The following is a 27,546-nucleotide window of genomic DNA, read 5'->3' as shown; positions in this document are numbered from 1 at the left end:
GCCCTGTCCAGCCCTTCTCTTTCTGCTGGTTTAGTGAGGGTGAATCTTCCTTGACCACCTTCCCCTGATGTCTGAGGCATGTGGCTGCTGCTCTGAGCTGGAATTGCGGTGCTGGGTTTGGTGGCATTAAGACACAGGTGTGAGGTGTGAGGTGGAGACCTCGCCAGGCTCTGGCTGTCTTGGCTGGGCTGCCTGGTTTTGCGTTCTCTTCCTTAGTGGAGCTCTTGTCTCCTGGTTGGCTGTGCACTCTCTGGTTTTTCCCTTCTGCTTTGGATTGTTTATGAGACCTTGGAGTTTTAGCATCCATCCAGGAGAGTCAGCCCAGTCTTTTTCTAGCAGTGTTTCTACTTCTTAAAACAAAACAGGGAGACGTTATGTGAAAGCCAGTTTGATCCTGTGTTAACCTACTTATGCCTAGTGTTCCATTATTGGAACGCTAAGCATATAGGAGTTATTTATATCCTACTGCTCAAGGTCATCAGCAAGGTCTGATTTTTCACTCATGCAAAAATTTACAAAATTGCAACCTACAGCATAAATGGGTTAAGACTGCTGGGTATAGTGGCTCATGCCTGTAATCCCAGCACTTTGGGAGGGCCGAGGCGGGCAGATCACTAGGTCAGGAGATCGAGACCATCCTGGCTGACATAGTGAAACCCTGTCTCTACTAAAAATACAAAAAATTTGCATGGTGGCAGGCACCTGTAGTCCCGGCTACTCGGGAGGCTGAGGCAGGAGAATGGTGTGAACCCAGGAGGCGGAGTTTGCAGGGAGAGATCGTGCCACTGCACTCCATTCTGGGCGATAGAGCGAGACTCCATCTCAAAAGAAATAATTAATTAAAAATAATAAAAATAAATGGGTTAAGACCACAGGACAGGAAGGGGCTTCACCCAGGCTCTCCATGAGTCTCCCACCTTCTCACTTCTCTTAAGATGATCAGCTCTCATGATTATTGATGCTTCTGTGCTTCCTCTCCTGCCTTCTTCCCACTTGGTGGCACCACTATGGCCAGCTGCAGGGATTTTCCTGCCTTTTTGGGCCGTTGTTAGTTGGGAGGAGTTTCTGTTGTCATGGCTATTTCTGCATTTTTTTTCTCGGGTCTTTTGCTTTTCTGTAAGTTGCTGGGGATGGCAATTATTAGTGAAATCTTCCTTAGAGCTTCTTTGGAGAGTGTGGAGCTGTGTAGAGCTGCTCCAGGCTGGCTCTTAGGCCACCAGCCCTTTTTTATGTTTGTTGGTATTAGTTTATTTGCGTTTTTAAAAACGCTGTTTGCTGTTTATACCTTAAGGGGAGGAAGATCTTCATGCCTGACTTTACTGCACCATCTTAAACCAGAAGTTTAACTTACAGATTTTAACATTTGTTGCCATTGAGTAAATTGATGCCTTAGCAGGACCTGTGATTGGTCTGTGAATTCAGGTGTACCCTGGCATGATATACATACCCAGCAGCACCACTATTTGAGAAGCATGGGAAGTTAAAAGGACATTTATTCAAATAAAGACACAGTTTTATGTTTATGTAGGTAACTAGCAACCTCTTATTACACTAACACGTTTAATTCCATGAAACATAAGTTTAGAACAGAAAGTACCACCTCCTCGTCTTTTACTAGGAATGTGAACCTGTTCATTAATCAAACATTTAAATCTATTAATTAAACATTAAAATCAGCCATACATCTTGTTAAGGGTAAGGAGAATAAATCTAGATTGGAAAAAGACATTTCATTGAGCTCCTTTGCTTGTCACAGATATAAAAGAGTAGAATGGTCGATGAGCTGTTTATTCCAGAACAAGGGTTGGCAAACTATGGCCTGCAGACCACATTCAGCCTGACACCTGTTTTTGTAAGTTTTTATTGAAAAACAGCCTTGCGCATTTATGTATCATCTATGGCTGCCTTTGGATTAGAACATTAGAGTTGAGTAATTGTAACAGAGACCGTATGATCTAAAATATTTATGATTTGGCCCTTTACAGAAGAACTTTGCTGATCACTGTATTAGAATCTTTAACCCTGGGAATTCCTCACATTGTCTTAATTTTTCTAATTGAGATTAATTAGAAATTTTTAAAGAATGGGTTTTGAGTTTCTTTTTCTCACTTCTCATTGATCCTAGTGGGATCACCATAGGTGAGAAAAAGAAACTCAAAGGAACAAACAGCTCTGCAAAACTACAGTTCCCCTGGGAGCTGTCTCCCTTCTCAGTTAAGGCAGGCTTCTGTTGATTGCTCCCTTAGGGCATTGCATCCCCTCTACTAGAAGCCAGTTGTCACATAGAGCAGAGATTCACCCCTGCCTGCTCTCAGTTTATTGGACTTGATCTACCTCTTGACTGTTCTTTTGTAATTCTTACAGGAATAATTAACATTTGAGCCTTTCCTGAGTCTCATTTACTTTTCCTAACTTTACTCACAGACCAGTGGGAAACAGAGAGTAAGAAGGCTCCCCCTTCACTGCATGCCCAGCAGCTAGTATGTGCCTGGCACATAGAGCGGTTGTGTTCAGTAAATACCTGCTGGGTGAATGACTCGTGCCTTGTGCAGAGCGTCTATCAGTTGGGTCTATTCTGGCAGCTGTCTCTGGAAAAGTCTCACTGGCACAATCATGGCTTTGCAGAGCTTCCTCTTCCCTCTCTTTCTCATGACAATCTGCCTTGTCTCATTTATGGCACAGAGAAAGGTCGATTTCAGGCCAGTAATCACTGATTATTTTTTCCCTTGTCCCAGGCGGTGGTTATCATGGGTGTGGTGCTACAAGGTGCCAACCTGTATGGTTACATCAGGTGTAAGGTGGGCAGCAGAAAGAATTTAACCAGCATGGCTACTTCATATTTTGGAAAGCAGTTCTTACGACAAGTAAGTGTTTTCTGGATGTGATCAGTAACTGATGCAATTATTTCTAATCTTTTTTTTTAGACGGAGTCTTGCTCTGTTGCCCAGGCTGGAGTGCAGTGGCGCAATCTCGGCTCACTGTAAGCTCTGCCTCCCGGATTCACACCATTCTCCTGCCTCAGTCCCCCGAGTAGCTGGGACCACAGGCGCACGCCACCACGCCCGGCTAATTTTTTTGTATTTTTACTGGAGACGGGGTTTCGCCTTGTTAGCCAGGATGGTCTTGATCTCCTGACTTCATGATCCTCCCGCCGTGGCCTCCCAAAGTGCTGGGATTACAGGCGTGAACCACCGCACCCGGCCCATAGTTTAATTTTTATGAAATGCTCCTGAACAGAAGTTTTTAAAAGGCATTTAGTTATTTAAATATAAAGATAAAGATGTTTTAATTGCTCTTTGGGGGTGTTCAAGACATTCTGGAAGTGTATTATCAGTATCCTAAAATTATTTTAAAGCCAGGAAGGATAAACTACCATTGATAATAACTTATTTTTTAAAAATTACTTTTAAGTTCAGTTGTTTTTCATTAATTATGGGAGCTTTAAGTGAATATCCTTGAAGAATGTATGTTGTATGGTTTTTTTGAGACGGAGTCTTGCTCTGTCACCCAGCCTGGAATGTAGTGGCATGATCTTGGCTCACTGCAAGCCCCGCCTCATTCTCCTGCCTCAGCTTCCCCAGTAGCTAGGACTACAGGCACCAGCCACCATACCTGGCTAATTTTTTTGTATTTTTAGTAGAGATGGGGTTTCACTGTGTTGCCAGGATGGTCTCGATCTCCTGACCTCGTGATCTGCCCGCCTCGGCCTCCCAAAGTGCTGGGATTACAGGTGTGAGCCACCGCGCCCAGCCTGTATGTTGTATGGTTTTAGGGAGAACAGTTGAATCACAATAGGACCATAACATTTGTACTCAGATGTTTTTTTCCCCCTAGAACATAAGGATTTTACTATAATACCCCAACATCAGGGTTTTCAGGAGGATGAGTAGTCGTCGTAGGTAAATAATTATTGGTTAAATCTCTTGGGAAAAGTGACAAGGTCAGCCGGGTGCGGTGGCTCATGCCTATAATCCCAGCACTTTGGGAGGCCGGGGTGGGCAGATCACCTGAGGTTGGGAGTTTGAGACCAGCCTGATCAATATGGAGAAACCCCATCTCTACTAAAAATATAAAATTAGCCAGGTGTGGTGGCACATGCCTGTAATCCCAACTACTAGGGAGGCTGAGGCAGGAGAATCTCTTGAACACGGGAGGCGGAGGTTGTGGTGAGCTGCGGTCGCGCCATTGCACTCCAGCCTGGGAGTTTGCTCTTATTCCAACAAGAGCGAAACTCCGTCTCAAAAAAAAAAAAAAAAAAAAAAAAGAAAAGTGACAAGGTCTTTATATGGGTAATACCTTGCATTTGGTTAGTACAGTAGGTTGGGCAAGTGATGTTATATAGGACAGGGATTCTCAAACTCGAACATACATGAGAATCACCTAGAGGGCACAAGATTGCTGAGTTCCACCTCCAGACTCCTTATTCAGTAGATCTAGGGGTAGGGTCTCATAATTTGCATTTCTCCCAAGTTTCTGGGTGGTACTGAGGGTGCTGGTCCAGGGATTACATTTTAGATAACTAAAGCCCTGAGAAATTAAATTATTTACTTAAGATTATACAGCTAATAAGTGGTACAAAGCTAGATCTTAAACCCAGCCCTTCGTACTCAAAATTTATTGTTCTTTTTATGCTACTGTACAGTTTCTCTTCCGGAAGATGAAAAGTAGAGAAAGTGAATATTCACGTAGGGACATGATCATCTCATTCTGAAGGATATTTGCATGGTCCCAGTATACCTTTACTGTGGTCCACCTTAGGGTAACTTTCATGTATGTACTTATTAGGTTTTTATCCTTAGAATTTTCAGTGTTTCTGAAGGTCTGGGGTGGGACATGGAATACAGGTGAAATTAAACCTTAAACCTGGCATAACATGGATAGGGTTAGTGTCTTACATGGTACTGGCATCTGCTCAAATGGGACAAATCGGACAGCTGGGTGGATGATGGTATCCATGGGTTTACTTCAGTAGCACGTGTCTACTTTTTTTTTTTGGAGACGGAATCTCACTCTTTCTACCCAGGCTGGAATGCAGTGACGTGATCTTGGCCCACTGCAAGCTCTGCCTCCTGGGCTCACGCCATCCTCCTGCCTCAGCCTCCCGAGTAGCTGGGACTGCAGGCGCCCGCCACCATGCCCAGCTAATTTTTTGTATTTTTAGTAGAGACGGGGTTTCACCGTGTTAGAGCCAGGATAGTCTCTATCTCCTGACCTTGTGATCCACCCACCTCAGCCTCCCAAAGTGGTGGTATTACAGTGCGTGAGCCACCGCTCCTGTCCTGGCATGTCTACTTTTTAATGTGATTGGACCATTGTATGTAAGGTAACGCTCTGCTTAGAAATATAGAATGTTTTCCTAGGCATAGGCCTTGAAGTCCATGGTGTGTGAAGTGAAATAACTTTGATATTACGGAGTTTTTTTTTTTGTCTTTTGCAGAACACTGGAGATGATCAGACTTCCTGAATAGAGAAAACTTAATGTGCTTTGTTACATTGGGGAACAACTGAAGAGATTCTTGACTCTGAACCTTTTAGAGCTTAGTCCATGTTGCAACGAGGAGTGTTGGCTTTGTTTTTCCACTTAAAAACTTTATTTATAAAAAGGAAAAGTAGTTTTCATGTTAAGTTTTTATTTCCTTTCCAGCATTTGGGGCTAGAAAGTATATGTTGGCACTAGAAACATTGTCAAGATTTATTCTGTGGTGTAGGTATGCACATGTTCCATAGGTATGCACACAGCCATGTAGTATCAGTATATCCCAAGTTAATGAAAGTGTTCATTTACATAGGTAATGGAGACCTTTGCATTTTGATCCATAAAACATGGGAGGATGTTCTTAGTCTGTCTCAAAGCTCTATGTGTTTACATATTATTTCTGTAGATGATTTTCAGGAGTAAATTTTGCTTCCATGGTAAGAGTGAGCACTTTGGCTTATGTATAAGTTAGAAATTATTGTTAGTTTTTAATATGTACTTCATGGGGAAATTTCTTAGACATATACAAGCAAGTGAAAACAATTAGGGCCAGTGGTATTAACTACTTTCTAAAATCTTATTTTTATTTGTAAGAAGTCATTTACTTAAGGCCCAATTAATATAAGTGGAATCATCATCGTTTGTTTAAGGAATACCCAGAGATTGCTGCTGTTCTATTTATTTTACAGAAAGGATAGCTAGATTGAAGAAAGCTCTTCAGTGGACCTTGAGCTAATAGATCTTTTACCACTAAAAGAGCATTATTCTCATGTCATAATGAGAATAATCATTTACATACTTGGCATAATAAATGCCTAAAAGACATTTTATTTTCTGAATCTATTTTTTTTCTTGCTATAATGGGGATATTGTAAATTATGCATTTGTATTAATGGTATTTCTTAAAGCATTCTGTGTAACTGTAAACCAATCTACAAACTATTGTAGGCATTTGTAAATTCTGTTGTAGGTATTATAAACTTTGTTGAAGTCTTAATCAGCAGATTATGTTGTGAATATATTTGTACATTGTTAAAATAGTTTTTAAGATTATTTGTTTAATTGAATAAGTGTCTTATTGGAGTGATAGCTTTGAAGGTGCAAAACTTTATATTTGTATAAAATTCTACTGTTTACAAGGCATTTGACATGTGTAATCTCATTTAATCCTCATGACAAATATGTAATACTTTAGATGATGTAACAGAACTTCCGGTTATTGAGTGACTTTCCTAAGGAAAACAGATTACAGGAATATCTGTAGGATATAAAACACGATATATTAGTATTTTTAGAGAAAATATTTGCTCTAAATGCCTTTTCCTTTCTTAAAAATTAATAATTTGTTAAGAGCTTGTTTATTTTACTTATACTCAGCTGTTCTGTCTGGTGAGAAGAATTGATACTGCACTGAAGACATTTTAAAATTTAATCTGAAAGATCTAACCTAAATCTTTAGGGTTGAGAGTCTAACAGAGGATACATTGATATAGTTCTTTTAGATAACTGTGTTATTTGAACTGTAATCCTAAACCAAGTAACAACTGAATTTTAGAATATGCATGTGGCAGGAGCTACCATGTATTCCCTAATATTCATTTTTCCCCTTTTATAGATTTACCACCTAATTAGCTAGGGCATGGCATCCTGGAATAAAGATAACCTTTCCCAAATTTTATCGCTGTATCTTGGTGTGGCCACATGACCGAGTTTGGGCCAATGGATACATTTCCAGGAAGTATCCTTAAAAGGAGGAGGCATGCCCATCCCTTCCCCCTTTTTCCTGAAAGGTAGACACAGTGCAGGAACTAGAGCAGCCATCTTGGACTATGTGGTAAAGGCTTCGTTTTGTGAATGGCAGATAAATGAGGTAGATACTGTCTGAATCCCATCTTGTGTATAGCATCCCTGAACTGCTTGTCTGAATTTTTTTTTGAGACAGAGCTTTTGCTCTTGTCGCCCTGGCTGGAGTGCAGTGGTGTGATCTCGGCTCATTGCAACCTCTGCCTCCTGGGTTCAAGCGATTCTCTTGCCTCAGCCTCCCTACTAGCTGGGATTACCACCCTGCCACCACGCCTGGCTAATTTTTGTATTTTTAGTAGAGATGGGGTTTCACCGTGTTAGCCAGGATGGTTTCTGTCTCCTGACCTCGTGATCCACCTGCCTCGGCCTCGCGAAGTACTGGGATTACAGGCGTGAGCCACCATGCCTGGCCAGCTGTCTGAACTTTTAATAAAAGTGAAGGGAACTATCTTCTTCAAGTATTATTGTTCTGACTTCTCTGTTGCTCATAGCCTAACTGGATTCTTGTCAATACAGTGCACTTTTGAGCATTATCCATGATTATTTCTATTTGTACTAACTTTCCATATTGTACTAACTGGAGTTGTTAGTACAGTACACTCCAGTTGTTAGTACAGTATTAGAGATGTAATAATTTAGTAAATACATAGTTGATCTTTATGTAGTACTTAAGTGAATATTATAGTTGCCACTGAGTTGCACTGTCCCAGATGCTGTTGCTACATAAAACTCCACCCCCAGAATTACTGGTACTGGTGAAAAACAAGTCATTTTATTAAGCTCACAAATTATGTAGGACAGGAATTTGGATGGAGCACGGTGATGGCTGGGGAAGGAGCCAGGAAGTGGCATGGAGCTTTTCAGCCACTGACCTGGAGGTTGACATTGGCTGTCAGCTGTGGCGTCAGCTAGGCTGTTGGTTGGAACACCTACACTGTGTAGTTTCTCCCTGAGGGCACATTTGACTTCTTCACAACCTGGCACTGGGTTCTAACAATGAGTCTTCCAAGAGAGCAAGAGAAGTGCATGGCATTTTAATGACTAGTCTTGGAATTCACATTATGTCTCTTCTGTCATACTTCATTGGATGAAGCAATAACCAAGGTCCATCCAGCTTCAATAGAAGGGTACATAGAGCCCAGTACTTGATGAGAGGAGTGTTAAGATTACATTATAATAAGAGTATGTGGGATGGGAGATACTCTTTGGAAAATAAAATCTGACACTTTAATCATTTCATCAAGACTGAAGAAATTAGGAGAGACTGAGGATAAGTGGTTTTCCTCTCTATTGTCCCTGGTCAGCCTTGGATACAGGTGAATTGACTGAATGGTGCTAGTAAAATGAAAGTAGAATCACTTTTTTTTTTTTTTTTTGACATAGAGTTTCGCTCTCGTTGCCCAGACTGGAGTGCAGTGGCACGATCGTGGCTCACTGCAACCTCCACCTGTCGGGTTCAAGCGATTCTCCTGCCTCAGCATCCCAAGTAGCTGAGACTACAGGTGTCCGCCACCACGGCTAATTTTGTATTTTTAGTAGAGACGGTGTTTCTCTATGTTGGTCAGGCTAGTCTTGAACTCCCGACCTCAGGTGATCCGCCTGTCTCAGCCTCCCAGAGTGCTGGGATTACAGGTGTGAGCCACCACGCCTAGCCCTAGTAAAATCACATTCTAATTCCACATCTCCCAGAGTATTCTTTGACCCAGACCTCTAAATAGATAGGCAAAGATGTGTGTGTGTGCACGCAGAGGTGATGGCACATTAATTCCAACATATAGGTACTATGGGCCTTTTTAAATCTGTGTAACTCTTAGAGCTTATTAAAGTTCTTTTATGTATTATCTCGTGTGATTCTCCCAAAGAGGGAAAAATGACAATTATGTACCATGTAACCTCATGTTACAGGTAGGTAACTAATACTGAGAGAAGTAAAATAATTTATTGAAGGTTGCATATAGTAGAGATAGTAATGCTCACTAAATGTTTCATTTGTTCTACATTTCCCAGCTTCCTTAATTCGTTTTAGGCCATGAAATGTGAGTGAACAATGGCCAATGAAATGTGAATGAAAGTGAATAGAGATGCTGGGTGCCTGAATAGCATAGGACAGTTTTAGACAGCAAAGAATTATCCTGTATCTCATGACTTCTTTGTACCTCGCTGAATAATTATGTACATGGAAATCCTGTTTATAATGAGAAAAGAAAAGCAACCCTTACAGCTGTCAGTTGGAAGCTGACCTGGCTCTAATGGCTAGGCTATTCTGTTGAATATAAACAATTTTATAGAACACCAACATCTGACAAGGCCACTCTGAATGTGGTGGAGGAAGACAAAAATTAAGACACTCCATAGTCATGTTAAACTTAGAAACAAGATTCTGTGTAAATCATAGAGCGACCAAACATTCCTGTCTCTTGGCTTACATGTGTGATAGTTGGTTCATTACCCATTGGATCACTCTGTTCCTTCTTCCTCCTAGATTAAAAATTTTAATATTTACACTCATTTAGAATTGCCCTTGCTTTCTGAAAGTACTCAATCCAGAGTAAAACTAGGATTCATGGAACCCTTCTTGAAATCACCCAACACAACCCCAAATCCTATAAAAAGCCCTTCCCAGCACTCCCATACTGAGGCACCCCATGGTTCCCCATGGTATGTGATCTCTCTTGTGCAAAAGCATGCTGATAAACCCAACTCGATTCAATCAGATCTGTTACTCACAATCTCTGACTGGTGGACATTGACAATAATTTTTTGAGCGTATATTATAATTCCATTTCATATTTTTGTTGTTGCAGATCTGCAGTACTTGATTTGCCCAAAAATGCAATTACCAGTTACGTGAGGGAAGGTTGTAGTCTTTGTTCAGTACGTAACCAAGAGTTTTCTATCATTTTAAAAACTCACTAGTGGCAACATTGCTTGTGGCATTTGAGTTCCAGGTCAAAAGTACTGCAGTAGTCTGCATTTGTAGTGGGCACATTAATGGTAATTATATGTACATATGCAAGCACCTAATTATTGTGTCATCAGGAGTTTTGGCCATTTCCAGATTGAATTACATACTATCATAAGTTGCTTTCTTTTATTTCTCTGTTACATTACAGTTAGATATTAAAGATACCTTTAATCATGATAGATGATTAAAAATATGCCTGAGGTTAAGTTATATTGTTTGTGTTTTAGAATAATAAAACATGTTTTAAAATATTTCTGATAAAAAGTGGCTGTGAGCCTGAAGGGGTGAAAACCATTAGTCTACAGTCATTGATGAACAGTCTGTCCCTTAGGCCCTTTTAGTTGGAGCTGGAGAGTGGATAGACATGAACTTGAACTCTGGTGTTCTAATATTCTGTGTTGTTTACTGAAGGTAGATGCCATGTGCTTTGGAAATCAGCATGGACATTCTGTGAAATAAGAGAAGCAATTTTCTCATTTAGATGGTCTATCATGGGTGGTAATGTCTAGTGTTCTAAGTGAATGTAGTAGATGCTGCTTATATTAATTTAAGAGAAATCCTATACATCTCATTAAAAAAAAAATTCCTAGAGAAACATTTCCAGAATGGTGGAGTATGGATCTTTGAATATCTGATTCTGCATAAAATCAACGAGTACACTGGCAGAAGTGATCAAAATAAACTTTTTGAAACTCTGGAAATTAACCAAAGGATTGCAACAACCCAAAGAAAATATGTTTGAGAAAAAGGCTGAATCTCTGTATGATCAGTAAGCTTTGTGGTGTTTTAACTTGTCCTGTCCCCATCTTCTTCTCTTCACCTCCACAGTAGCCTTGAAAATCAGCAACCTTGAGACCACAGTAGCAGTGAAAACCAGTAGCCTAGAAGCCACTGAATGAATTTAGAGTCCCTCTAAGATAGATTTGGAGTTATCCAAGAAGCCCCATCCCCGGAGATTTGTCACTCCTTGACCTGCCTGGCAGCTCCCTGGAATAGTCCCAATCACAGGGCTTGTCTTCATTTAACCCAACTCAGGTCACTCAGTGAGGAAAGTATCCTCAGGTTGTTTGTCAGAAACAATTGGTGGCAATTATTTAAACAGCACAGTTGCCTGACATGGCTATACTAGCTGGGACAAATGAGAGACTGGCCAGAAAACTTAAAAATAAGGGGAGTGTGATGTCTATAGAGGCTTTGAAAAGTGCCAAAATATTCTCGGGAGCTAGAAAGTCAGGTAAAGGTGAGAGACTTACTGCTTCAATCACTTAAGGAAATCCCTGTCTAATCACATGCTCAAGACTAAAGTAACCAGGCAGAGATTTCGGTGACTCCAACATGACAAAGAATGCAGAGTAAACAGAATTAGTCCTGGAAAGGTACTAGACATACCACCATTGCAATAAAAATAACAACAACAAATAGTAACAAACCCTACAAGGGTGGGGGGTGTGGGACAAATCTGATTTGCAAAGTTGCCACCTCATATTATTTAAATTTTCCAGTTTTCAACAACAACAAAAGATGTGAAGAAACAGCAATTATGTCTGCCTATATATGGGGGAAAAAACCCCAGAAAACAAACCATCCCTGAGAAAACCCAGACATTAGATCTACTAAACAAAAAGTTTGTGAACCTTTAAATATGCTTAAAAAACTAAAGGAAACCATGGACAAAGAACATGAGAAAGGAAAATAATGTGTAAACAAAGTGAAAATATCAGTAAACAGAAATCATGAAAGAAATTCTGGAGCTAAAAAATTATAATTGAAAAATTTCCTAGAGGGGTTTACAGATATAAACAGGCAGAAGAATCAGCAAACTTGAGAATAAGACAAATAGGAATTATCCAGTCTGAGGAACAGGAAGAAAAAAGAGTGAAGAATGAACAGAGCCTGAGGGATCTGTGGCATGCTATCAAGTTACTAACATATGCATTATAGGGGTTCCAGAAAACGGAGAGAAAAAAGCAGAAATAATATTTGAAGAAATAATGACTGAGACTTCCCAAATTCAATGAAATACATGAGCTACACATTCAAGAAGCTCAACAAATTATAAGTAGGATAAACTCAGAGATCTATTACTAAGCACATTACAATCAAGCTGTCAAAAGCCAGAGACAAAAGGAATTGTTAAAGTAGCAGGAGGAAAACAACTTATTACATATAAGGGATCCTCAATAAGATTAAATGCCTGCCACTCATCAGAAACTACAGAGGTCAGAAGGCTGTAGAATGACATATTCAAAGTGCTAAAAGAAAACAGAGAATTTTAGATGTAGCAAAACTATCCTTCAAAACTATAAGAAAGGATGAGCATGGTGGCTCACACTTGTAATCCCAGTACTTTAGGAGGCTGAGGCAGGAGGATTGCTTCAGCCCAGGAATTTGAGACCAGCCTGGGCAACATGGCAAAAAGCCATCTTTACAAAAAATACAACAAACAACTGGGTGTGGTGGCGTGTGCTTGTGGTCCCAGCTACTCAGGAGGCTGAGGTGGGAGGATCACTTGAGTCTGGCAGGTTGAGGCCTGATTGTGTCACTGCACTCCTACTTGGGTGACAGAGTGAGACCCCCTCTCAAAAAAAAAAAAAAAAAAAAAAAGTAGAAATTAAAATACACCCAGATAAAAACTAAGAGAATTCACTGCTAGCAGACCTGCCTTACAAGAAATGCTAAAAGAAGTCCTTCAGGCTGAAATGAAAGAACACTAGACAATAACTCCAATCCACATGAGGAAATAAAAAGCATCATTAAAGGTAACTACATAGGTAAATATGAAATACAGTATAAATGTATTTTTGTTTGTAATTCTTTTCCTGTCTGACCCAAAAGACAACTACATAGAGCAATTCTTATGAAATAATGTTGATAGGGTTATAACTTATAAAGATGCAATTTGTACGATGATAATAGCACAAAGGAGGAGGGAGGGAATAGAGCTATACTAAAGTTTTTGAGTATTACTGAAATTAGCTTGGCATTAATCTGAACTTAGATTATGTTAAGATATTAATCATAGTCCCTAGGACAACCACTAAGAAAAAAACTCAAAAAATACAATAAGAGGAACAAGAAGGAAATTAAAATGATATACTAGAAAATACCTATTTAATACAAAAGGAAGTAGTGGAGAAATGAAATCAAAAGACATAAGATGCATGAAAGGAAAAGAGCAGATATCCCACAAATAACTCCCACCTTATCAGTAATTATATTAGAAGAAAACCAGTTAAATATTTCAATCAAAAGACAGATAGGTGGCTGGGCACAGTGGCTCATGCCTGTAATCCCAGAACTTTGGGAGGCCCAGGTGGGCTGAGGTGGGTGGATCACTTGAGGTCCCGAGTTCAAGACCAGCCTGGCCAACATGGTGAAACCCCATCTCTACTAAAATTACAATTTATCTGGATATGGTGGCGGGTGCCTGTAATCCCAACTACTCTGGAGGCTGAGGGATGAGAATCGCTTGAACCCGGGAGGTGGAGGTTGCAGTGAGCTGATATCATGCCACAACACTCCAGCGTGGGTGACAGTGAGACTCCATCTCAAAAAAACAAAACAAAACAAAACCAAAAAAAAAAAAAAAAACAAAAAACCCCAAAAAACCAAAAAAAACCCACAAAAAAAACAGATTGGCAAAAAACATGATCCAACTATATGCTGTCTACAAGAGGCACACTTTAGATTCAAAGACACAAACAGGTAGAAAGTAAAAGTATAGAAACAGATATACCATGCAAACAGTAATGAAAAGATAGCTGGAGTGACTATGCTAATATCAAACAAAGTAGATTTTAAGGCAAAAATTGTTTCAAGGGACAAAGAAGGGCATCACATACTGATAAAAGGACCAATCCATCAGAAAGACATAACACTTAAAAACAAATATGCACTTAAAAAATCCCACACAGGAAACAAAAGCTGACAAAACTAAACGATTTAATAATTATTAACAATTAATTTACTTTTTTTTTTGAGATGGCATCTCTTATCACCCAGGCTGGAGCGTAGTGGCGCTATCTCAGCTCACTGTGACCACCCGTTCCCATGCTCAAGCAATTCTCCTGCCTTAGCCTCCTGAATAGCTGGGATTACAGGCCTGCACCATCACACCAGGCTAATTTTTGTATTTTTAGTAGAGATGGGATTTCACCATGTTGGCCAGGCTGATCTCAAACTCCTGACCTCAAGTGAGCTGTCTGCTTTAGCTTCCCAAAGTGCTGGGATTACAGGCATGAGCTTCTGAGCCTGGCATAACAATATACTCTTAATAATTATTAATAACTAAATGAGATAATCCATGTGAAAGAGTCAGCATAGTCCCAGGTACATGGTAAGCACTTGATAATGATAATTCTTATTTAGAAAGAAAAACTGAGTTTCTTTGCTAGTTAAAGGTAAAGAAGTCAGAAAATCTAACAATAGTGGCTGCAGACATCAACACTTCATTTATAATAATGCATAGAAGTAGGCAGATGATCAACTAGGAAAAAGAGGATTCAACAGCACTATAAACAAACTAAATCTGCTGGGCACGGTGGCTCATGTCTGTAATCCCAGCACTTTGGGAGGCTGGAGTGGGCAAGTCACTTGAGGTCAGGAGTTCGAGACCAGCCTGGCCAACATGGTAAAACCCCGTCTCTGCGAAAAATACAAAAATTAGCCAGGTGTGGTGGTGCATGCCTGTAATCCCAGCTACTCGGGAAGCTGAGGCAGGAGAATCACTTGAACTTGGGAGGCAGAAGATTCAGTGAGCCAAGATCACGCCACGGCACTACAGCCTGGGTAACAAAGTGAGAGTCTGTCTCAAAAAACAAGCAAACAAACAAACAAAATCCAAACAGACATCTGTAGAGACTCTGTCCAACAATAGCAGGATACACATTCTACTCAAATGCACATGGAACATTCTCCACGATAGATTGCATGTTAGGCCATAAAACAGGCTTCGATAAATTTAAAATAATTGAAGTCATAACAAAGTATGGCTAAATTTATTGAAGTCATACAAAGTATGGCTTCAATAAATTTAAAATAATTGAAGTCATACAAAGTATAATCTTTGGTCAAAATGGAATTAAATTAGAAATGAATAACACAAGGGAATTTGGGAAATTCACAAAGATGAGAAAATTAAACAACATACTGCTAAATAATCAATGGGTCAAAGAAGAAATCACAAGGGAAATTAGAAAGTATTTTGAGATTAATGAAAATGGAAACACAACATACCAACACTTATGGGATGCAGCTATAACAGTATTTATAGAGAAATCTGTAACTGTAAAGTTTGTTTTTTTTTTTTTAAAGAAGAGATCTCAAATCAACAGTCTCACCTTTCATCTTAAGAAACTAGAAGATGACCATAGTAAATCAAAGTAAGCAGAAGGAAGGAAATAATAGATTAGAAAGGAAATAAAAAACATAAAGACTGGAAAAACAATAGAGAAAATCAACAAAACTAGAAGTTGGTTATTTGAAGAAAAGATTAACAAAATTGACAAACCTGGAATCAGATTGAAAGAGAAGATACCACTACTGTTTACTGAAAAAGCAACCCTTACTGAATGCTTTTGTAAAGTGATTGGTTATCCCAGTAGAATATACACCACTTTACACCTATTTTTTGTGTGAACATTCCGTTATGAAAGCATTCAAACGTTGTTGTGTTATGCCCAGACCGTTTATTCCCCAAAGAAGACCACCAGAGTCCAGAGTCAAAGCTAAGCAGCAAGGATCTTTATTACAGGTTCGAACCTGGAACTCTCCCTCGCTCGTGAAACGAGACGGGCAGGAGAGCTCCCCCACTGAGCTCCGAGCAGTGTTATATAGTCTAAGAAAAGTGGGCATAGAGTTATTATACAAATCAGATATATGATTGGCTAGTGTTTGAACAAGGCGATTTGGCTAACTATGATTGGTTCCCGCCATTTCTGATATTTTGGTTCAAACTTTGAGGCGGGAGAGCAGGTTTATGGCAGCAAGAGTTTATCTTACTTAAACACGTCTTGTGACCTTGCCTCAGAACTTACAAAATCTCTGGTATGTGCAAAACAAAATCTCTGGTACGTGCAGAAAACCAGGTACTCACAGAACTTACGAAATCTCTGGTATGTGCAAAGATTAGAGAGCAGAACAAGGGTGTAGCGGGTGGGGGGCGGGTACGCATCTATCTTTGTGTCCTTTCATTTCCCCCTTCTCATAAGTAACTGGATGTCCAATCTTGGATTTCCAGAGTCTTATAATATAGCCTCACTTTCTGGGTGCAGGAGAGGCTGGTGATGGCTACGGAGGACCATTAGTTGGATGGTATCAAACCTTTCTCTGACAAATTGTAAAATTTTATTTACCACACAGGGGCCTATAGTGAATAGAAGTAGTAAAGACATTAGGGGGCCTAAAAGGGGTGCCAGAAGGGAAAACATTGAAGAGCTCCACCAATTGTTAGCGGCTGTAGTGAATTGTTGCTTTTTCATTTCTAAGCTTAGTTTGTGTAGGCGTTGGACTCTTTCCTCAACTAACCCTGACTCATTTATATAGAAACAGCATTCTTCTTTGAGGAACATACAGGTACCTCCTTTCTCAGCCGTGAGTAAGTCTAAGGCTCTGCGGTTTTGAAGGGTGACCTGTGCTAGGGAGGTGAGCTGCCGCTGAAGGGAGGCTGGGGAATAGGCGGAGTCTTCCATAGCAACAGAGAACTGTTGTAACAGCTTGTCGTTTTCTATCATGGAGTGTTGTAGGGCCCCTCCTGCTAACCCCGCTGCGACGACAGAGGTGGTTAAGGATATTCCGGCAATTAGTGGTAGAAAAACTGCTTGTCTATGTCGCGCAGTTTCAGTTGGGGCAGTCCTTGCCCAGCCTATGAACTCTGCCGGGGTCAGCAGGGTCAGTCAGGGAACTAGTGTAACAGGGATGCACAACTGTCCGTCAGAGATGCTTTTGGACAGAGTTTTTAACAGAGTCATATTACACCAGAAGAACACACCAGGGGGAGCACGTATGGGGCTATTAGGGTATGTAGCCGTCTGGTTGCAGAGGCTGCTACTAAATGCTGAATAACAGTAGGGGTATTTCTCTTGGTATGGGTCACGGTACAGGGCTACATCAGGTATTGCAACTGTTGATGAATTAGAATCTGGCATATAGTTTGTGGGTGGGGAGGAAAGGGGAACAGCGGTTAATGGTGGTCTTCCTAAGGTTGCACACATAAAGCAAGAGGACAGGTCACCTAAACCGGTGAGGTTGGTGAATGCTAGCCCTTCTTGTAATAGGGTTAGCCAGGAGAAGGGCTGCAAGTCTTGTGATAGCTTGGTTTCCTGTCTGTGGATTTGTGTATGGATTAAGGGTCGAATCTGGACTAGACTCCGCCACAAGTACAGGTGGCTACTAGGCCAGCTACTACTGGCATCGTAGTAGACTGCCCCATGTTGGGGCGATGTCCACCGGGAGTGCCCTGGATCTGTTATTATCCAAGTGAATATGTTGGGAGTCCCTGTCGGGTAGCGAGTCCTGAGGAGGTTAGACTTTCTCAGGTATTCGTCCTATACCCTGGCTGAGTGCATTTTACAATAGTGGTATGGGCAACCTGCATTCTGGTGCCACCAATAATTCTTACAATTATATTCAGTCTGATCATATTCAAAACAAATCATGGGTATCCCCGGTTGGGCAATTTGGAAATTAGTGAAATTGAGGTAAATTGGAGTATTGCACCCGGAGGGGGGGCAGTCTGTACTAGCTAGCAGTTTACCCGCTTGGCGGGTTTCCCCGGGGTGAGTTTTGTTCTCATAGAGCCAGAACCTCCAGACATAGGGATTAGACGGCGCAGCAGTTAGGAGAGTCAGATGTATAAGGCATAAAAGCATAGGCAAGCTAGACATGGTTACGGCTATGTGGGTGACGGCGCAGGGTTAGCTTTAAGGGATTGTTCTTAGCTTTGTCTACAGTCCATGTAACCGGTGCTCCAGACGGCTCGAGAAGGTCGGATGTTGGGTCCACTGGTTTGACGTGTGTGTAGTGGATCCACGAAGCGATGCCTTCTACTTTGAGAGCGGTGGGAGTAGTCAGGAGTACTTGCAGTGGTCCTTTCCACCTGGGTTGAAGAGTTTCTTGCCGGTGGCGCTTGACTAGGACCCAGTCTCCCGGCTGGAACGGATGAGGCGTTGGCGGAGGTCCTGCCTCGTACAGTTCTCGTAGTCTGGGCCAAATTTCCTGGTGAATTTTCTGTAAGGCTTGTAAGGAGAACAGAAGCTCAGAGACATTTTCAGTTTCAGGTTTGAGTAAGTCATCTTTTAGACTGGGGACCAGGGGTGGGGGTCTGCCATACATGATTTCATATGGTGTGAGGCCCAGTCTGTAAGGGGTATTTTGGGCCCGGAACAGAGCGTAGGGGAGAAGTACTACCCAATTAGCGCCAGTCTCCATGGTCAATTTAGTTAAGGTCTCCTTCAGAGTCCGATTCATCCTTTCTACCTGTCCTGAGCTTTGGGGCCTATAAGCACAATGTAATTTCCAATTTGCCCCAAGAATGGAAGCCAAATCCTGACTTACCTTAGCAATGAAGGCTGGTCCATTGTCTGACCTTATTTGGATGGGAAAGCCATACCTGGGGAGGATTTCTTCCAAAATTTTCTTTGCTACAACCTGAGCAGTTTCTCTCTTAGTTGGGAACGCTTCTGTCCATCCTGAAAAAGTATCTCAGTCTCTGACGTTACAGCCGCTCCTGCATACCGCTGGCCTTGGTGGACGTAGCTGCTGCCATCAGTGAACCAGGTGAGTTCTGTGTCCGGGAGCGGACGATCTTGCAGGTCCTCCCGCACCCCATGCACCTGAGCCAGTATCTCAGTGCACTCATGGAACGGGGCGTCCAAGTCTGGATTTGGCAGCAGTGAAGCAGGGTTTAAAGAGGTTGGGGGCAGAAAAGTTATTCTGAGGGGGTTTAACAGCAGTCCTTGATAGTGGGTGAGCCGGGCGTTACTCATCCATCGGTCCGGCGGCTGCCGGAGGACGCCTTCAATGGCATGCGGGGTTATAACGCGCAACTCTTGCCCCATGATAAGTTTATCAGCGTCTCGGACCATTAGGGCGATCGCCGCGATTATCCGCAGGCAGGGTGGCCAGCCAGCAGCCACTGAATCTAATTTTTTTGACAAATAGGCAACTGGCCTCTGCCAGGGGCCTGGGTACTGTGTTAACACGGCTTTTGCAACACCCTTACTTTCATCTACGTATAAGTGGAAGGGCTTGGAGACATCAGGGAGCCCCAGCGCGGGGGCTGATAACAAGGCAGTTTTGATTTGTTGAAAGGCCAGCTCAGCCTCTTCCGTCCAATTGAAGGGCTGCCGTTCCTTTGTTGCCTGGTATAGGGGCTTGGCTAACTCAGCAAATCCGGGTATCCATAACCTACAGAACCCTGCCGACCTCAGGAATTCTCTCACTTGCCGTGTGGACTGGGGTCTAGCCATGCGTAGGACTGTTTCCTTTCGGGCTTTGGTTAGCCAGCGTTGCCCCCCTTTTAATAGGTACCCCAGATAAGTTACCTCCGACTTGCAGATCTGAGCCTTTGTTGCTGAGGCTCGGTAGCCTAGCTCCCCCAGAGTCTTCAAGAGGTCCTCAGTCCCTTGAACACAAGTTTCCGGGGATCTGGCTGCTATTAAGAGATCATCAACATATTGCAAAAGAGTTATTTCAGGGTGTTGCCGCCGGTACTCACCCAGATCTTCATGAAGGGCTTCATCGAACAGGGTTGGCGAGTTCTTGAACCCTTGTGGCAGCCTGGTCCATGTTAGCTGACCGTTGATGCCCCTCTCAGGATCCGTCCATTGAAATGCAAAGAGTCCTTGACTTTTGGGAGCCAGAGGAAGGCTGAAGAAAGCATCTTTTAGATCAAGAACGGTATACCACTGTTTTTCGGGAAGTAAAGCACTCAGAAGGGTGTATGGATTGGGCACAGTGGGATGTATGTCCATGACCCTTTTATTAACTTCTCTTAAATCCTGTACTGGCCTGTAGTCCGTACTGTTGGGTTTACGAACAGGTAACAGTGGAGTATTCCAGGATGAGTGGCAAGCCCGTAGGACTCCCTGGTCTAGGAGTCGGTGGATATGGGGCGTAATTCCTTCTCTTGCCTCCAGGGGCATAGGATATTGCCGAACCCGAACCGGGTCGGTCCCTGGCTTAACTTCCACAAATATGGCAGGTCGATGTTTAGCTAGCCCTAAGCCCCCAGTTTCTGCCCACGCTTCAGGGAAACGCTGTAGCCAAGAGTCAATTTCCTGATCGGGGGGCTTTTGCTCTTGATGGAGTCTGTACTCATCTTCTAAGGTGACAGTCAGGATAGATATTGGCCTGTTTTGGGAATCAGTTATCTTGGGCCCTTCTGGCTCAAAGTGGATTTGGGCCCCCATTTTTGTCAGCAAGTCCCTCCCTAGTAGAGGGCAGGGGCTCTCTGGGATGACTAGGAAGGAATGGGAGACTTTTCCCGTTCCTAAGTCTACAGTCCTCTGGGTTGTCCAGGGGTATTTTTTTATGCCTGTGGCCCCGTGCACCCAGGATGTTTTCTTAGACATTTTTCCAATTGGTTTGGTTAGGACTGAGCGTTCCGCCCCAGTATCGACCAAGAAGCAAACTGGGGACCCCTCCACTTGCAAAGTTACCCTGGGTTCGGGGAGGGGGTCCGAACCCCGTCTTCCCTAGTCAGAGTCCTGGGTAACGAGTACGGAGGTAGGGTTAGCTGGTCTCCGTTTCTTTGGGCGGTCTTTAATCCAGTGACCACGTTCCTTGCAATAAGCACACTGATCCTTTTCTAATCCTTGCCTAGAGCCTTGCTTTGTCTGCTTTCTGCTTTGGCCATTCCCTGCCTGGGGGAAAGCTGCTACTAAAACTTTGGTCATTTCTTTGGTTGCCTTGAACTGTTTTTCTTCTGGAGTATACCTATTATTATAAACTCGCTGGGCCATCTGAAGGAGGTCCTGAATCTGCTTTCCCTCTAAACCTTCTAATTTCTGGAGTTTTCTTCTAATATCTGATGCTGCCTGGTTTACAAAGGACATTACTACCGCAGCCTGATTTTCCGGTGCTTCCGGGTCCATAGGGGTATACTGTCTGAAAGCTTCCATTAATCTCTCTAAATACACAGCGGGGCTTTCTGTCTTACCTTGTAACACAGAATATACTTTAGCCAAATTGGTGGGCTTGCGAGCTGCAGCCCGGAGACCCGCCATTAGAGTCCGGCGATAAATGAGCAGTCGTCCCCTACCTTCTGCTGTGTTGTAGTCCCATCTGGGCCGGGTCAAAGGAAAAGCCGCGTTAATGAGGTCAGGATTTGCAGTTGGCTGGCCGTCATCTCCTGGAACCAGCTTTCTGGCCTCAACTTGGATTCTTTCCTGCTCCTCCGTTGTGAACAGGATTCGGAGGAGCTGTTGACAGTCATCCCAGGTTGGCTGGTGAGTAAACATGACACTCTCTAACAACGAGGTTAGATCTTTGGGATTATCGGAGAACCGAGCATTTTGGGACTTCCAATTGTATAAATCACTAGTGGAAAAAGGCCAATACATGAGACGGGAGAGCCCGGTATCATCGAGCGATCCTATTTCTCTGAGAGGCAGGGCTATGGTGGAGTCAGGGAGTCGGGAAGCTTGGTCCCGCAGTACGCGGCCTCGCGTTCGGCCGGCCGGCCCCCCCGGGTTACTTTCACTCTCGGCTGCTTCCGCTTCTCGGTTTCCCTCTACGGAAGCACCACCCTGGGGGACTGGGTCCTGCGGGATAAGGTGCAGATATGGTGGGGGAAGTGTGGGTTCTAACGTTAGGGGGTCCTGGCTGTCTGGCAGCACAGGGGCCGAGGGAGCAGAGGGAGTCCTTTGTCTTGTAGGTCGCATTACTAGGACCTTGCAAGGCTCAAGGATGAATGGAGTTATCCAGCGCGGTGGGTCTTCCACAAGATTTTGCCACACTAGAATATAAGGAATTTGATCAGGATGTCCTGACTGCCCTGGCAGGAAAATCTTAGTTTTTACCTTAGTAATAATAGAGAGACAGAAAGTTCCTTCGGAGGGCCACCCTACGCCGAAAGAGGGCCACTCCGAACGGCAGAAAGTAACTAGCTTTCCCTTCTTTAGTTCTATGCTTAAGTTACGCCCCCGAGCCTTCACATCCTTAAAATTGGTAACAAGGAGTGACAGCGGCGTGCTCTGGTTGTTGCCCATCTTTGGACTGCTCCTACAAAGAGAAGGAGGGACGAAAATGAGTGTGAAGCAGAGGGGAGTATCCGACAGGTCCGGTCCTGGAAGGGGAAGAAAAGGTTTTATGTTTCGTTTTGGACTTACACTTAACACTTAACAATAACGGACAGACAGTGAGAAACGATGAGCCTTCGCGAGCGCGTGTCGGACTTCCGACCTGAGTCAGACGGGGCAACCAAGGATGGAGGCCCCCAGATGGGCACTGGGGGACGTCTCCCACCAGTCCCGAGTGGCTGTCTTTTAGCGCGTCCGCCAAGACCATGCCACTTATAAAACAGACCAATACAGATTACAGATTACGGATTTCGCGAAATTTCAGGGAGACAGACAGAGACAAAGACAGAGACAGTGACAAAGCCGGCTTACCTACAGATTAAGATCCATTGACTTGGGGGTCTGGTGGGCTTGGGGGAAATCCCGGACGAGCCCCCATTTGTTATGCCCAGACCGTTTATTCCCCGAAGAAGACCACCAGAGTCCAGAGTCAAAGCTAAGCAGCAAGGATCTTTATTACAGGTTTGAACCTGGAACTCTCCCTCGCTCGTGAAACGAGACGGGCAGGAGAGCTCCCCCACTGAGCTCCGAGCAGTGTTATATAGTCTAAGAAAAGTGGGCATAGAGTTATTATACAAATCAGATATATGATTGGCTAGTGTTTGAACAAGGCGATTTGGCTAACTATGATTGGTTCCCGCCATTTCTGATATTTTGGTTCAAACTTTGAGGCGGGAGAGCAGGTTTATGGCAGCAAGAGTTTATCTTACTTAAACACGTCTTGTGACCTTGCCTCAGAACTTACAAAATCTCTGGTATGTGCAAAACAAAATCTCTGGTACGTGCAGAAAACCAGGTACTCACAGAACTTACGAAATCTCTGGTATGTGCAAAGATTAGAGAGCAGAACAAGGGTGTAGCGGGTGGGGGGCGGGTACACATCTATCTTTGTGTCCTTTCAGTTGTTTCTCCAAAAAGTGCTTTCCACGAATTGTTTCATCCTTGTGACTTTCTTAGAATGCAGAAGCTGTTGTGTTTAGTAAACTAATCATTAAGATCTTGTATTTGATTCAGGCAGATCTGAGTTGTGGATCCAGTTCAATATCCTTTTTTAGACTTTGAGAAAGTCACTTACCCCATTTTTACAGATGAGGCTGCAGGCTCAGAGTCATAAGCACAAATAAATACCCTCGAGATGGGAGGAGCTTGTGAGGATTAAATGAGATAACTCATGTAAAATGTTCAGTATAGTCCCAAGCTCAGAGTAAGCACTCGATAATAGTAACTTGCTCAGGTGGAAAACCGAATTACTAAGCTAAAGGTGGAGCAGTCAGGAGACCTAACCCCTAGTTAAGTGGTTCCTCTTTAATTTAGATTCTCATCTAGTATATGGCATGGATAATCCAAAAGTAGCAAAGCAGTCAATTACAGGAAAGAATGCTGATTTTATTTTATTTTTTATTTTGTTTAGAACAAGTTAGAGATGATAGAAGAAAAACATTAAACAAAATAAATTTAACGGAGCAAAGAATGATTCATGGGAGTTGGGCTTTGCTCTGAAACATGTGCAATGAGTATTTACAGGCAGAAAAAGGCTGAAGAATGCAGAAACAAAGAACACAAAGTGGATTGGTTGTTTCAAAATTACTTTCCTGGTAAAGGTTAAAGTAGAGGGGACTTCCTTATCAGGCAGGCTAAAACTGGCTGTTTGGAGATGTGGCTATTATCTCCCTCTCCTGATTTCTTGGAAGGTCAGGTAAACAACGTAGTTTTGGCTTGGTGGCTGGGAACTTTACCGTGAGTAACTCCATTTTGGTTTGGTCTACTGCGGCCTAGTGCAGGACTTAGTTCAAACCAATGACCTCCTATAAATTTTATTTAACAGAGATCATAAGTTTATGAGCCGGTAACTTACTATAGCATTCATTTCTAATTTATAGTTAAAACACATTCTGTTATTTATTTTTTTCACATAATTGTTGAAATCCAAACTGCTGCGGATGAGTCTTAATGTTTTTTAAACATTTCTTCTAGGATGTTTGCCTTTCTGCACAAGCCCCAGTTCCCTCTTGCTTGTAACTTGCACTTAGTCCTCTAGATGGCAATATAGGAACATATGATGTAAATGAAATAAACGCGTACTGGAGCACCCAATATACTCAGTTTAGTAAGAAATGATGGTTTTCCTACAAGTGGTGGGTTAGGACTACATTCATGCATCTTATTGTGAAATTAGTCAAAATCAGTGCCAGGGAATGAATAGATGCTGAATAAATAAGTACAATAAAATACCCACAATGTACCGGACATCAAGACAGGTACTGTAGACACAGAGAGACGTAAGAACTATGTGTGATACGTGTCTACTTTCCTGATCTCAGCAAACCCTGCCATTTAACAAGTGAAGAAACTGAGCATTGGGGTTTAGTAGCTTTCCCGGGGTCGTGTAACTAGAGAGAGGTGAAGCCAGGACTTGTCAATGGTGAGGCTTCGATGATGAGCTTGAATTTAAGGTATGTCAGATTTGAAGCCAATGGATCATATCAAAGTAGCAAAGTGCAGTGGAAACCTGGAACTCAACCTTAGGATTAGGCTAAAGGTATACATTTAAGAGGTATCTCTGCGGTGCAGAGTGGAAGCTGTAACAATGTAGGAGTGGTCTACGGCAACTGTGTCTGTTAAAGAACTGATAGCTGAAGTGTAATTCCCAAAGAGGAAGGTGATATGGCAGAGGGTAAAGGGCATACACAGTACACAGACAAACCTGAGTTTAAATCCTGGCTTCATACTTACTTGCTGTGCTGTTCATGGGCATTTAACTTCTTAAATATCACAAGGTACTTAATCTCTTTGACTCTTTGCCATAACCCTACGAGGGAGATACTAGCTCCATTTTACAGATGAGGAAACTGAGGGTTAGAGAATGTAGGAGTTGACCCAAGGTCATGGTGCATCTAGTACATGATGGATCCAAGGTTCCGATCTGGACAGTCTGCCTTAGGCTCACAGTGCTAAGTACCACACGCAGTTTGCCCAGTCATACCCCTTAGGACACCGCCTTTGTATGTGGGTCTCCTTGTGCCAGAGATGAATGCGGGCACGTGCAGGCACGTGTGCACACACGCACACGCACACAGACAGATTTATTTATTTCAAGGAGCTGGATTACGTGGTTGTGGGAACTGACAAGTCCAGATTCAGTAGGGCAGGTCAGCAGGCTGGAACTCTCAGCAAGAGCTGATGTTGCAATCTCGAGGTCAACTTGCTACTTCCTCAGGGATATCTTAGTTTTGTTCATAAGGCCTTTAACTGAATGGATGAGACATTCCCACACAGTAAAAGGGCAATCGATTTTACTTAATGTTAACAGATTGTAGATGTTAGCCACATCCATAAAATAGCTTCAAAACAAACAACACCTACATCAGTGTTTGATTAAATAACTCAGTACTAGCCAAGTTGATGCAAAAAATTTACTATCACACGCCTCCAGTTGTCTGTAAACACTACGACAGCAGGAAGCCTATCTTTCTCATTCGCCTTCACATTGTCAGTGCATGGCCCAGTGCCAGGCACCTAATGGCACTCAATAAACATTTATTGGGCATGTACCCACCTTTTAACAGTATAGGTGAAAGTCACTGTATACATGCTGTTTTCAGCTACTGACCTGGGCTAGGTACAGATTTTCAGTGTGTTCAACTCACACATTACTTTGAAGGATTGATCTCAAAGCAGGAGACAGATACACCTCCTTCCTGGAGATCTGGCTTGGCCAACTGGGTAGTTTTCCTTTTCAGAAGATGAAGCAATGGTCATTGCCAGCAGCCATGAGGAGGGCTGCCGCTGCCAAGAGCCGAGTGGTGGTCCTGGTAGGACACTGCTCATACACTGTGTCTGTTCTTAGGTTTCAGCTGGCATCTGTTTCCAGCTCTTGGTGCTATTTGCAACTTTGTATCTTAGGATGAAGGCATAAAGGTTTTTCAAGCAGCAAAACCTTCCAGGGTTAGATAAGAGTGTTTCACTGTGGATCTGTGAGCATCTATAGCCACTGTGTGCATCCTTCTGGGACCCCAGCAGCTGCTTCTGAGAAAACAGAGGGATGGAGAAGAGGATGCCACCCAGATGGTGGAAACATCTATCAAAAGTTAGGATGTCCTCTCTCCTTCCTCATCAAAGAGAATGGCATCACCACCTCCTATTTGATGAGAATTTAAACACATCTAGAACATGTGCTTTTCTTTTCTCCTCTCTCTGGGATCACGTCATACTGCCTCCCAGAATCCTGTCCTTAACCCCTTTCCTTAGAATTTACAGCATAGCCTGGCAACAACCAAGCATTCATCTTTATTCTAAAGTACCTAGGACAGAGCTGGATATGTGACAGATGCTCAAAGGCTGTTTAATCAAACAGGAAAAACCCATATTGGGAGTAGGGAGTAGTGGGAGGCAAAATGGTACTCTCAGTGAATTATAATATTTTAAAATTTGTCTAATAGAGAATATAAAACAAACCAGAGAAGCATAAAGGAAGGTCATGCTAATTTTCATGAGGTATTTTCTAACTCCAGGAACAAAATGGTGAAAGGGCATTCTAAGTCAAAGGAATTTATTGTGTAAAGATGTGAGAGTAACACACACACACACGCACACACCCCACTCTGTGCTACAACCGCAAGAAACACTTTGTTCTTCAAATGCACCAAGCTCTCTTCAGCAGCGTTTTGTACTGGGTATAGGACACCTTTGAAAAATTCTGGATATTTATCCTTTGTCTTCTTGGCATGTTAAAAATACCTTCTGGCGGCCGGGCGTGGTGGCTCACGCCTGTAATCCCAGCACTTTGGGAGGCCGAGGCGGGTGAATCATGAGGTCAGGAGATTGAGACCATCCTGGCTACCACGGTGAAACCCCATCTCTACTAAAAATACATAAAACAAAATTAGGCGGGTGTGGCGGCGGGCGCCTGTAGTCCCAGCTACTCGGGAGGCTGAGGCAGGAGAATGGCTGGAACCCGGGAGGTGGAGCTTGCAGTGAGCTGAGATCCGGCCACTGACTGCACT

At 42.8% G+C, this 27,546-nt stretch overlaps 2 protein-coding genes across 14 annotated transcripts in view; both read left to right on the top strand.

Annotated features, from left to right (window-relative positions):
* Window positions 1-27,546, top strand: part of TVP23C (trans-golgi network vesicle protein 23 homolog C) — a 66,075-nt gene that overhangs the window by 18,939 nt on the left and 19,590 nt on the right. For 5 of the 13 annotated variants that reach the window (XM_015118621.3, XM_077968515.1, XM_015118619.3 and 2 more), the window contains 2 exons: window positions 2,736-2,864; window positions 5,438-6,619. The exons of 1 other annotated variant lie outside the window; for it this stretch is intronic. In XM_015118621.3, the coding sequence (XP_014974107.1) occupies window positions 2,736-2,864; window positions 5,438-5,464 (156 nt within the window). In that variant the 3' untranslated portion in view covers window positions 5,465-6,619. Of the gene's footprint in view, window positions 1-1,756; window positions 1,853-2,735; window positions 2,865-2,924; window positions 2,981-5,437; window positions 6,624-27,546 lie in introns of those variants that run through there. 7 more of the 13 variants (XR_013405679.1, XR_003723493.2, XM_077968513.1 and 4 more) reach the window with 4 other exon arrangements.
* Window positions 23,403-27,546, top strand: part of CDRT4 (CMT1A duplicated region transcript 4) — a 98,238-nt gene continuing 94,094 nt past the window's right edge. The window contains exon 1 of the mRNA XM_015118639.3: window positions 23,403-23,413. The gene's annotated coding sequence lies outside the window, so the exon portion shown is untranslated. The remainder of the gene's footprint in view (window positions 23,414-27,546) is intronic.

This window comes from Macaca mulatta, chromosome 16, assembly GCF_049350105.2.
Source record: "Macaca mulatta isolate MMU2019108-1 chromosome 16, T2T-MMU8v2.0, whole genome shotgun sequence".
In the NCBI taxonomy this organism is placed as follows: Eukaryota; Metazoa; Chordata; class Mammalia; order Primates; family Cercopithecidae; genus Macaca; species Macaca mulatta.
This window is presented reverse-complemented; position numbering and strand designations above follow the sequence as displayed.